At 41.4% G+C, this 13,206-nt stretch overlaps 1 protein-coding gene across 2 annotated transcripts in view; it reads right to left on the bottom strand.

Annotated features, from left to right (window-relative positions):
- Window positions 1-13,206, bottom strand: part of RNF10 (ring finger protein 10) — a 31,148-nt gene that overhangs the window by 15,472 nt on the left and 2,470 nt on the right. For both annotated transcript variants that reach the window (XM_019950308.3, XM_019950306.3), the window contains exons 2-4: window positions 6,595-6,794; window positions 1,467-1,666; window positions 234-324 (exon numbers count right to left, since the gene is read on the bottom strand). In XM_019950308.3, coding sequence (XP_019805867.1) covers window positions 234-324; window positions 1,467-1,666; window positions 6,595-6,794 — 491 coding nt within the window. The remainder of the gene's footprint in view (window positions 1-233; window positions 325-1,466; window positions 1,667-6,594; window positions 6,795-13,206) is intronic.

The following is a 13,206-nucleotide window of genomic DNA, read 5'->3' as shown; positions in this document are numbered from 1 at the left end:
CTGCTTTTGTCCTACAGATCAGAGCCCTCCAACACCCAGTCCTGCAGGCCAGAGCCAATTAGCACAAAATGAACTCCAGAAGAAACCAGGACTGATCTCTGGAAAACATCTACACTAAGGCCAGGCAGAAAGTGGGATCAGCAGTAAACCCAGCCAAAAGCTGCTGTCACCACGGTCCCTTTCTTTAGTTCTCTCTCCCACTAACAGGTTATAAGCTTAGCTGAGCTACTCACCACTTGCTCCACAAAGTCCCAGTTGACTAAGGTATCAGGATCAGCAAAATGAACTGTGTAGTCTTGGTCTTCAGACACCACAAACTGGCAGCTAAAAAATAGGGAGAGACAAGTAAAAGGCACTGTCAGAATCTACCAACAAGCCTTCAGCAGAAATTCATCATCTCTTTACTTAGAAATCAAATGCAGGCCATTAGCAGCCATGCTTTGTGAAGCACTAAACTAGGACTTCAGCCTCAGTTCCAAGTCCTGGCTCTGGAAGGAATCCAAAGACTCAGCGGGTAGGAGTCTACCATGAACTCTGTTTCTTCTGCTTCCAGGCCCAGCCAAGCTGCCTGCAGGCCCTCCTCTGAACTAAAATTAAGCCAGACTGTGGCTCCATCAACCAGAAGGGAAGCCAGATCTCCTCCCTCACCCCCAGAAACCACTAGTCTTCAAGGCAGTAGAAAAAACTGTCCCCACTCAATCTTTTGAGTACTAGCTTTTTGGTTATTTTGGCCACACCACACGGCTTAGGGGATTCTCAGTTCCCTGACCAGGGATCGAACCCAGGCCACAGCAGTGAAAGCCTGGAATCCTAACCACTAGGCCACCAGGGAACTCCCACCAGTTTATATAAAGTACTAAATGGTTACTTCAGTCTAGATCTAAGGTCAAACCTTACATTATAACTAATGCCACACAAAAGGAAACAAAAGAGAATCAGTATTTGAGCAAATGTATGCCAAGCACTCCAACTTGGCACTCAATTCTCCCTTAAGTAATTTCTCCTCCTTTACAGAGGAAAAGCTGAATCTCAAAGTGGTTAGGTAAGTTACCCAAGGTCGAAGGCCAAAACAAGATTCAAATCTGGATTCAATTCCAAAGCAAACACTTTTACTACCTCATCATGATACTAAAGCATTATTTAATTTTAGCATTTATTTATTTAAGCTAAATAAATAAATTTATTATCTTCTTTTGAGCACCAAGAACATCCACTTGAAACACATCTGTGTTTTCAAAGTGAGGTGAGTGAGAGACAGAGAGAGACAGAGAGACAGAGAGAGAGAGAGAGAGAGACAGAGAGAGAGACAGAGAGAGAGAGACAGAGAGAGAGACAGAGAGAGAGACACAGAGAGAGAATCAACTCTGTTTCTGCCTCTCTCCCACAGTAGTTTAAAAGAAGCCTCTTTGCACCACAAATGCCCAAAGGCTCAACTTCACTTCCCTCTTAAGAGTAGCCATACTCACTTGGCTTGTAAAAACAATTCCTTGTTAAAAGGCTTATGTCCCCACTTGTTCCTTTTTCCCCAGCTGCCATGTCCACTGCCTTCAAAATGACCTGCCTGGCCACGGGGTTCAAAAGTGAAATTCAACAAGTGATTCAGGTTGATCTTCTTCGGACCAGAGAACTGGGCAGGGCTAAACTCTGCCCGCTGAGCCTCTGCTACCTAGAGAGAATGAGAATAAATCAGAGGATTTTAGACTAGGATGACACTTGCTAAATGACAGCAGAAACCTGCACAACCCCTCCTTCTACACGGCTTAAAATATTAACTAAATAAAACACAGGCTTATATTTAGTAAACAATTTTCCTAGGACGGGGTAATGCAAAAGTCTACCTAAGATCTAGATGGGAGTGGAAAAAGAGAAAAAGAGCCTCTAACATACAATTACTTATAAACTATTTAGTCTGCCCTAAGTGGCAATTAACCATTAAATGACAAAACCCAGCATGAACTTCTCTAGCTATCTTGAAGCACAAAGATTTACTTACCGGATTAATCTTTCCACAGTCCCGTAAGACTCCTACACCTTCACTCTTGTTAGCTACTTGCTCTCTGGTTTGTTTCTGGTCAAAATGAATCTGTGGAACTATACTCTGGAGGCGGCCTGCAGGCAGCTACTAACTGCCATAGGCTTCAGGATCCTGCCAGAGACCTCCTGTCTAAGACACACACTGCTATTCATTGTTAATTAAAACTGACAGAATTAGAACATGTAGGCAGACTAGCTCTGTGTCCAGAAATAAATCCAATCAGCACATTCAGAAACAGCTTAGAAAGTGACAAGAAACCACGTGTGAGAAATACCATTGCACAGAGATGGAAGATTTATTGTGTTGGAGCTTTTGTGGTCCTCCTAACATTCCCAAATTGAAATGGTACAGGTACCTGCTATAAGTCAGCTAGTCCATTTTCTAATCCCACTTTCCCAATTAACGTCATAGGCACTTGGCCCTGTCACTAAATACTAGTAAAGAGTCACTTTTTTTTTGGTAAGCCTGTTTTACGTTTATTTTTTTTTAAGATTTTTTTTGATGTGGACCTTTTTTTTTTTAAGTCTTTATTGAATTTATTACAATACTCCTTCTTTTTTATGTTTCGGTTCTTTGGCTGTGAGGCATGTGGGATCTTAGCTCCCCAACCAGGGATCGAACCGCGCCTCCTGCATTGGAAGGCGAAGTCTTTAACCACTGGACCACCAGGGAAGTCCCTGAAGAGTCACTTTAAATAGCTATATACCATTATATTACGATAGGTATACTATAATGCCTTAGTGTAGGACAGATTGTTCATGGCTTTTCCAGCATTAACAAAATAATGCTATGATAAACACAGTTGACAGACCTTTGTGCACAAACATTTGAGCACCTACAATTATTTCTTTTGAATGTAGAGTAGGAATTACTGAGTCAAAGGAAATGCAAATTTAAGGCTTTTGCTGCTTGTTAGTAAAGTCAAATTTAGAGTTTAATGAGCAACACTTGTATATACACGATAAAGAAATCTAAAGAGTACAAAAAAGCGGACTTCCCTGGCGGTCATGTGGTTGAGGCTCAGCGCTTCCACTGCAGGGGGCGCGGGTTCAATCCCTGGTCAATCGGGGAACTGGGATCCCGCATGCCTCGCGGTGAGGGCAAAAAGAGTACAAAAAGGGATAAAGCCAAAGATACCTTCTATTCCAGAGGCAACCAATATATCCTCTGAGATATTCTATGAATACGGAATCAGAGTATATGATCTTTATGATTAAATACAGTGGCATATCACACAGTTAGGCAATCTCCTTTTATCTTAACAGATCTTGGGAGACAACACCTCCCCCTCACTGTTTATGTAACTCACCAGAGGAAGCCCAAGACTTCCAGGTCATCCCTTATCTCTCACCCCTAGACTCTCATCTCCATAGGCTCTGCCTCCCCTAATCAGTCTTCCACTCTAATGCCCCAAACTCAGATAAGAGCTCATGTTCACTCAACAAAATCTACCACATTCTCAACCTTCTACCTTCATCTTTTTACCACTAACGGCCCACTGTCTCTAATACTGCCCATCATAATTCCTGATTACACTTCCAACATGTTCACCTCTCAGTTCCTTGACTTCCTCTCCTCCAATCAGCTTGCCCTCCACTCTACCTCTGCCACCCACTGCCATGGGCATACCATCTAGAGCTGTGCTGTCATAACAAAGCAGCCACTACTATCCAGATATGATGGCTACTGAGCACTTGAAATGTGGCCAGTACCACATCATGAAATAGCATTTTAGCTATATTGGATTAAATATATTAACATTAATTTCATCGTTTTTACTTGTTTACTGTGACAACTAGAAAACTTTAAGTTACATATTTGGCTTGCCATTTCTATCTTAGCATTTCTACTGGATGGCACTGCTCTAGAGTCTAGACCACAGTGGTAATAACTGCACCTCTTCCACCATCTTAATTTTGAGCACCCTACCAGCAACTCACTCCTTTCTCAGCTTGTTTCCGTTAGTTCTGATTCTAACAACTTTTCACCTCCATTGGGATCTCCAAACCAGTGATCCAACACCCTCCCCCCAAATCTTCTTTCCTTATTTGGCTCTGATCCTATTCCATTGCCCTCTTCTCTTTGTCAGCTGTACTCACCGGGCAAAACTTTCCCAATTAACCCACAGCATCAGAGCAAGTAAACATGGCTAAAGAACACAACCACACCATACCAACCAGCCTCACTAAAGTAGACCTTTCTGCGGCCCAGCGGTCATACTGCAATCCTATTACGCTTCTGTGCTCCACGGATTCCCCCAGACACCCAGACAAATCCTCCAGTCCTCTGGTTTCCAAACCTCCTCTCTTGGCTCACCTTTTACACTTCACTGAGACAGTAAGAACAATCAGAAAAGAACTCCAACGTGCTCCTAGTCTGCCTTCCTCTTGTTACTGTGGATGAACTGGCGAAGCTCCTAAGCCAACTCCTCCACCTGTGCGCTAGACCCCAACTCCTCAGGAACTCAAGGACACTTCTAGTAATTCTCTCTCTCCTCTGCATCACGTTTTCCCTCTTACCAGAACAATCCCATTAGCAGAAGTATGCTGCATTTCTCTAACCTTAAAATCTCTCTTGACCTCACATTCCCCTCAAGCTACTGCCTCACCTCTCTGGTCCCCTGTAAGAGCAAAACCACTAGAAAGTAACTATCTAAACTTGCTGTTTCTTCTTCATATCCTCTCTAAAGCTATGCCAATCAGGTTTTTGTCCTCACCACTCCACCAAAGCAGCGCAAGGCCAAAAACCTAAACTACCTTACCATTTCCAAATCTAAAGGTCAACTTTCCATCCGAATCTTCTTACCCAGCCTAACAGCAGCACAGGACAAAACAAGCCATTTCTCCAAATGGCTTTCAGTTCTCTTCCTCCCTTTTTGCTGGTTCCTTATCATCCTGACTCCAGGCTCAGTCCTTGAATCTATTCCCTTTTCGCAACACTCACTCCTTAATGATCCCACTTAGTTCCATAGTTGCAAACACCAAGTGTACATGGACAGCTCTCTAGCCAGGGTCTCCTCCTTGAACTCGACTCAGTTAACAGCCTATCTATACTCAGAGATCCAACAGGCATCTCAATGCAAATATAACACTTCCAAATGACATTCTTTATCTAATCTAAACATCCCCCTTCCCTCCCCATCCCAAAACCCTGTACTCCTCTTGAACTTGCCCCCATTTCAGCAAACGGTACCTGAATTGGGCCCCTACCAAAAACACTAGTCATTTATTTCTCTGCTCAAACCCCATATCTAATCTATTTAAAAATCCTGCTGGCTCTACCTGCAACTATCTCCCCAAATATGATCCCCTCTCATCACTATCACTCTGTTTCAATCACTCTCACCAGGAATACCTTAATAAGCTCCTAACTAGTCTCCCTGCTTCCACTCTCCCCTTTACAATTCCAAGTCAGATTACCTTACTTCTCTTCTTAAGCCCCCCAATAGCTTCCCATCTCTCTGAACAAAAGCCAAAGTCCTTCAAGGGCCTATGTGATCTGATTCCTCTGTCTTACTCTTTGGCTTCATTTCCTGCTTCTCCACCCATGGTAGCCTATTTGCTTTACCTCAAACACACGAAAAACATTACCATCTCTGGTCCCTTGTACTTGTAAATTCGCTCTTGCTAACACACCCTTCCTCAAATTCTACTGTGTGCTCCCTTGCTTCATTCAGGACTCAGAGAGTCCTCAGAGAAGCTTTCCTTAGCCACCTCCTAAAACTACTCTTTGTTACTCTCTATCCCTTTACCGCTCTCAGTCTACTTTTTTTTTAATTTAATAATTGTATTTATTACATAACGATTTGTTTATTGTCTCCCCAAACTAGATTATAAGCTCTACCCAATGCTGTATTCCAAACTCTAAATGATATTTAGTGCATAGTAGATGAGGAATAAATTTCTGGTGAGTGAATGAATTCTTCCATTAGTGCATCCATTAAATCTTGTTGTATACTGGTTACATAGTAGGCAACATTCAAACAGCAGGATAATATATTTAACCAACAATGTATTTAACTCTGATAGCATTTAGTTTGTTTCCTAAATTGTGCAACTACAAACAATGTTGCAATGACCTCCCTTGTACATGAGTCTTTATGCACTTACAGAAAGATATCTAAGAAACTCCTAAAATCAGAGTACCTGGGACTAAGAATATATAGCATTTTACATTTTTCTAGATACTACTGGGCAAATTAATGTCATTAATTAATGCCATTTTATTACCTAAATATTCCAAAGTGTACCTATAAATCAAGAGTGATAATAAAAGGATGACACAAAATTTTTTTAAAGCATGATACAAATTACAGTACCCGAAATTTGCTATAATTTCTCACAATCCATAATTACAATGTCTTCCAAGAAAATGTTCATAACCTTCAAGGGAAGAAAGGAGGAGAAGTTCCAAACCTAGTTAATCCTCAACTACTCAAGTAATTCAGAAAGGGGGGGAACTCTTGCTCCCACCCCTTCCCAACCACTAATAAACTGGGGATGGGGGGATCAGACCTCATGCTTCTTATGTTCTAGAAAGGACATTCTAAAATTCCGTACCTCATCTCGTCTTCCACCATTGAAAGAAGAGCTAAAGAGTTTGTTGCTGCTGCCGCCGCCCCTTTGAGGAGGCATCTTATTAAAAGTTTTGCTTTTCTGTGAATTGGAGCGACGGGACTGGTTGATAAAATTTTCATTTTTGGGGTAGGAAGGTTCACGTTTGCGATTATAACGCTTGGATCCACTTGAGTTCTTTCCATCTGAAAGCAAGAAATGTGAAAAAATTAGTTAAGAAATGATACATATACTTGACGAATTGCTCTCCACCTCCCAACAAAATTGTGTTTAAACAAAGGTAAGTGGGCCCTTCCATGACCTCCAAGCTATCTGGGTTGGGCCAGAGCATCAGTGCTTTCGGCAAGACATTACACAGTAAGGTGAAAAAAAAAAATTTTTTTTTGGAATGAAGCCTAAAGGGTCCCTCCCTCAGGAGGGACACAATATAGATCAAACCACACAGACTCTCAGTTCACAATGTCTTTCTTTATAACGGAGCTTAATCACTGCTCTTGTATTGATACAAATCCATTCAGAGTGACAGAAAAAGAACAGCCTATCTATATTAAGGAAAAGTACTTTATCTGGAGGCAGGACAGAAGGCATTCTTCTTAAATTACTACAACACAGCTAGACCCTATACCGCAATGGTGTGGCCTAGGTCTTAGCAGATATACAGAAGGCACAAAAGCAAAACAATATTTACATACGTTTTAGAGGTCAAACTGAGAAGCTATTAAATTGACAAAACAAAAGAAGTTGGACTCTAAGAGTATATCAGCGTGAAGTTATACCCTTTTAAAAATTGTTTCTTGCTTTTTTTCTCCAATTACAAGAACATAAGTTCAATTTTGGAAACCAGAAGAATAAATTCGCCAGTGCCCATGGAATACCAACCTATGAAGTGTTTAATTTCCTTTTATTCTCCATTTTATACACTCATCACACATCTTCCACAGAATGACAGGCATATAAGATATATTGTCTTCCACCTATTACTCCTTGAGCATTTGCATGCACCCCTAGGCTTCAAAAACATGATTAATGGCCACACTGTTGTCTACCATATGCTATGGCGTAACATAACCAATTTGTTGTACATTTAGGTGGTTTCTGACTTTTTGTTTATTTAATATAATAGTATTGGGAGCCTCTTTATACAGAGGCCTGTGTGTATAATTATGTCAAGTTCTCAAAGTAGAATTAGCAGATTAAGTATGATCATAAAGCCTTTTACACATCCTCAAGTTGCTTTCCAGAACCATACCAATTTATTTATATTCTAACAACAGTATAAGAGAGAACATCTAGTTTACTACATTCTTTATAATACTGAGTTGAATAAACTTTGTTAAACTGAAGGGTCAAAATAATTTGTTTCAAATTTGAATTTCTCTGATGACTAGCAACAAACATTTTTTCAGTCTGTTAACCATTTGTATTTTGTGTAAAGAGCTCGTTTGTATTCTTTGCCCCACTTTTTCTACTGCAGAGCTGAACTGCATAGATTATTTTGTCCAAATTGAACAAAGAACCCTGACCAGACACTTTTTTTTTTTTTTTTTTGCGGTATGTGGGCCTCTCACTGCTGTGGCCTCTCCCATTGCGGAGCACAGGCTCCAGACGCGCAGGCTCAGCGGCCATGGCTCACGGGCCCAGCCACTCCGTGGCATGTGGGATCTTCCCAGACCGGGGCACGAGCCCATGTCCCCTGCATCAGCAGGCAGACTCTCAACCACTGTGCCACCAGGGAAGCCCCCAGACACATTTAACATGTGCAAAAGTTTACCAGCTTTAAAAAAAAAGCAGGGGAGAGGAGGCAAAATAAAACCTATCTGAGAACCTGAGACCCATACCAAGTAAATAACGGTGAAAGGTCCCCAAGTTAGTCTTCAGACAAAAAAAGACTCATCTTTCTTGTCCCTTCACTCACTTCATCTTGCCTTATTTCAACAGAGAAATCTGACCAAATCAAGTCTGTACCCTACACTTTAATGGCTTTAAAAGCAAGAACAGAGAAAACAGAAGTTGGGGGACTTTTAATGAAGAAATCCATTAGGCTTACTCTCAAACTTTAAAGGGGTGGTAGTTTATAAAGTCGAGAAGACTCCAGGGCTTCCCTGGTGGCGCAGTGGTTGGGAGTCCGCCTGCCGATGCAGGGGACACGGGTTCGTGCCCCAGTCCGCAGAGCGGCTGGGCCCATGAGCCATGGCCTGTGAGCCTGCGCGTCCGGAGCCTGCGCTCTGCAATGGGAGAGGCCCCAATCATGAGAGGCCCGCGTACCGCAGGAAAAAAAAGAAGACTCCAGCATGAGCCTCAGAAACTACAACCCCCCCCACCTGCCAAAATATAGCTTAATCCTATTTATGTTAAAAATATATAATTAATAGAAACGTGTCTGGAAAGGCAACAGAGCAGGCTGTTAATGACATTTACCTTTGGGAAATGAAGCTATTCACGTTGGCCTAAAACAGTGGTTCTCAATCCTACAGTTTGTAGGAATCACCCAGATGAGCTTTTAAGGGATTCTTGTGCTCAGACCTCACCCTCTAAAATTCTGACCTAAGTAAACAGAATTACTGTTCTGTATACTAATAATTTGGATAATTAAAAAACTGTAAGTACCTACAAGAAATTATTTCTAGACAAGGTGACCAGCTTCTTTTACAGCAGACAAAAATAAATCCAAGGTGAAGCATATCCTCAGGGAAAAGGAAACATCAGCTGATAAACCAGAGTCCAGATTTTCGAAGCAACCACTTCACACTCAGTTTGCCAGCAACATGGGATAAATGAGAGGTATGTCATCCTCTCCAAACCTGACCAGTCATGTGAGATGGCAGCACTGTCAACAGAACAGATGGTCAAAGAAACACTGCCAGGCTAGGGTTCACTCCTACCAGTCACCTTTCAATCCCAGTTAGGGAAAGTGACCAGAGCTTAAAAGTTAGAATTTAAGAACTAGACTTTTACCTACTACTTCAGTTCGCAACAGTTACAGTCAAACATGGCATCAGTGGTAACAATTAGAAAATGAAACTTCAGATCTCAAATTCTGCCTTGCTCTGAACCCATGAAATCAGTAAGATTTCAAATTAACGGAAAATTCAGAGGGATACAGAACCCCAGCTAACTTTACCATGAAAAGAAATGAGGTTTTATGAAGAGGATAGGCATATGCAGAAAACATATGTTCCCCAAACCTTATTATCCAAGACTATTTCAGATGATCCTGCATTTGACCCTGTTGTTTTCAAGACCTAATAGATTTAGACTGCACAGATTTAGGTAAAGCCAGATTCTACACTTCAAGGGCTCAAAAAGGTAACCTGGCACTCAGAAGGAGGGCTGTTTTCATTTCTTCACTTATTACCACACTGGCAAGGAAATGGTTTCATAATGCTTACAGAACTGCTGACAGTGAACTGCTCACTTCTAAAACATTACGACAACTGACCACATAAGGATTCAAGATTTTAGTTGCTAAAATCCACTCCCTCATCTTGTCTTTCACTTACCTACAGGCGTGAAGTCAGACATCTAAAGTGAGAGGCTGGCTCTTATCTCTAGACCCAGGCAGCTAAAGATTGAAGGTAGTTAGGCCTGGGACCCAGAGATAAAACTCAGGAGTGCTATTTCTGAGGCAACTTGCCAGAATATACATGTGAATAAGTTGGGGGATGAATCTGTCCTCCTTTCTCTAATAGGAGATAGCAATGAGGTGATCTGCTTTAGATTCTGGAAAACAGACAAAAAAGTCAAACTAAGTTCCTAGGACACACATATTCTCTGTTGAAAGTTTTAAATTTCAAAGTGGTTGTTCACAATCCTGGCTGCACAAGAGAATCATTTGCAGAGACTTTTAAAACTATGGATGTCAGGGCCCAAACCAGACCTAAAGAATCAGAAAGAATTGCTAGGGAAGAGCCCCACACATCCTTATTAAGAAAAAAAAAAAAAAAAAGGTCCTTAAGAGATTCTAATGCACACCCAGAGCTGAGAACTGCCAAAAACTATCAAGACACATTCCAAAATGGACCATTAGTTAAATGGCTCAAATCCAGAACACAGGAGACTTGAAAACTTAATCCACTGTGTCTCAGCTGTCCCACATTTCCCTAAGAGAAAGGTCTCCACCAAGTAACAGTAAGCATATTTCAGTCTCTTCCCCCAATTACCAAATAACAGGCCATAAATTTTTCAGTTAAAAAATTTGGCAACATCAACATTTCTAGCTGTAGTTGTAACAGGTGGGACAGTCTACAGATCAGAATACCAGCCAGAAAGTTTCTGCTGCTGATTCATGCCATGTCACAAGCAAGTTGCTTACCCATCATCCAAAGCGGTTGACAAGCACCTCTGGAGGGGCAACATATGGCCTTACTACAGAATCAACTGATAACTGAGTCCAGCTGAAATTATTAATTCTGAATGAAAGGAAGAGAGATGGGGTATCAGGAATGACACATGTGCCAATAAGTTACTTGCTTGTTAAGTGAATTTATATAAAGTGTACTTAGTAATATTGCCTGGGACTTCTTAGGAATTTACTTGGACAATTACTCTAACTCCTGGTTTTCTTGTCAGTAAAATAGGGCTAATCCTCTCCCCTCCCTCCTCATAGAGTCATGAGGACTAAGAGAAAACTTCTGTAAAATGCCTACCCCGGTGGCTGGCACATAGTTGCTGTTATTTGAAAGCCTATTATTAATAAATCTAAAATTCCTATCAAGAGCACCTATTAGACTTTCAAAAAGCCATAGAAACCAAGGACTCAAGCCAACCAGCCTGGAAATTCTTTTAACTTCCCTAAATGGTGTTTATTGAAGGCTTTAAGTCACCTCAATTTTCAAAGCCATCAAAACCTCCAGGTCCATTTACAGCTCAGAGGCTTTCTTCAGAGCAGATTACCCCTAGTAACCTGGCTTCTGGTACCGGAATATAAGAGGAAGAGTGTCAGGACAGTGCTTCATACCACCAACCTCAAAATAACTGCTTCATAATACCTGACCTTCCTTTAACCTCCATGGCAGTACCATCCCCCACCCAGAAGGATGGGGCAAGAGACTGGTTCCGGGCCAGGGTCCATTGTTTGCCCCAAAACAGCCAGGTCTCTCTCTTGCCTCTTTTTACTTTCCTTGCTCTTTTTTTTTTTAAATCAGTTTACTGTTTGTTTTTTTAAATATTTATTTGTATTTATTTATTGGCTGTGTTGGGTCTTTGTTGCTGTGCGCAGGCTTTCTCTAGTTGCAGTGGCTTCTCTTGTTGTGGAGCATGGGCTCTAGGCGCATAGGCTTCAGCAGTTGCAGCATGTGGGCTCAGCAGTTGTAGCTCACAGGCTCTAGAACGCAGGCTCAGGAGCTGTGGCACACGGGCTTAGCTGCTCCGCGGCATGTGGGATCTTCCCGGACCAGGGATGGAACCTGTGTCCCCTGCACTGGCAGGCGGATTCTTAACCACTGTGCCACCACGGAAGTCCCTCTTTGCTCTTTCGAAACAACTTTCCCCGAACTCTAAACCACCTCTCTCCTCTGGGCTACATTCCTGGGATATTTACTGTTGAACGTTCTTAGAACTACATCTTAGCACTACTGGAACAAAACTGTAGGAATAGATCCAAGAAAAGGAGTATTATGCAAATGTTTGAAGCAATTAGCCAAGGCAAAGAAACTGTGGTATGCCAATCTGGCCAGAAAGATCAAGTAAATCCTGTTAGCCAAATGTACTTATTTCCTGTGTGCATGAAGGGCAAACCTAAGCCAGTCGCAGGAACAAAGACTTAAGTATATTTATCATGTAACTAGGAAGCAAATGACCATTTATTACACACATGGTTTACAGAATTAGAAACCAAAGATTTTTTTCTCATGTGAGGTAGGAAAAGAAGAGTGGAAAAGGGAATTAAATATTTAAAAACTGAAAAACTCTTGTTCTTGTTACTTTAACAAAAGACAGACAAGTTGTAAGTCATGTCTTTTCACCTCACCTTTCCTGTTCTTCCTTCAACTCAGTACCATGAAACTCAAGAGGTCCCTTCAACAATTTCCAGCTGAATCAAGTACATCAAGTGTTGAGTCAGCTTCTGAAATCCTACAGAAATCTTTTTATGGAATTATGCAAAATTTCAACCTACTCTTTTGTTAGAGCAGCCATCTAGAAGTAGAAGTCACTGTGTAAGAGATCCTGAACAATATCTGCTATGGTAGCATTAGTCTTAGTTGTAATGTTCTTAAGGCAGTATATGCTACCTTTCAGCTCAACCTTAGCCAATATCTAGTTTCCTAAGCCATTTTTAATCTCTATTTACTGTCTCTGAATTTGTTCCTAAATGCAAACAGGTGATTATGGTTGATGATGAACTCTATTTAGCTACAGGCCTATCCTTCCTTTTTGCTAAGGGAATATACATAGCATCAGCCAGAAAAGTAGGCAATAGCAATAGCAAACATATTCAAGCTCTCCTACAAACACATTAAACAAAAACTAATGCTACCAGAGGGCACACCTGTGTATTTCATAAAGCCCAGCAAAAAAGTCCTTTCCGTGAATTTTTACTTCCTTCCTCAGAAGCTTTCAATTGATAAGGTGAATAGTGTTTTAGAAGTCTTTCATGGG

This window comes from Tursiops truncatus, chromosome 13 (assembly GCF_011762595.2).
Source record: "Tursiops truncatus isolate mTurTru1 chromosome 13, mTurTru1.mat.Y, whole genome shotgun sequence".
In the NCBI taxonomy this organism is placed as follows: domain Eukaryota; kingdom Metazoa; phylum Chordata; class Mammalia; order Artiodactyla; family Delphinidae; genus Tursiops; species Tursiops truncatus.
This window is presented reverse-complemented; position numbering and strand designations above follow the sequence as displayed.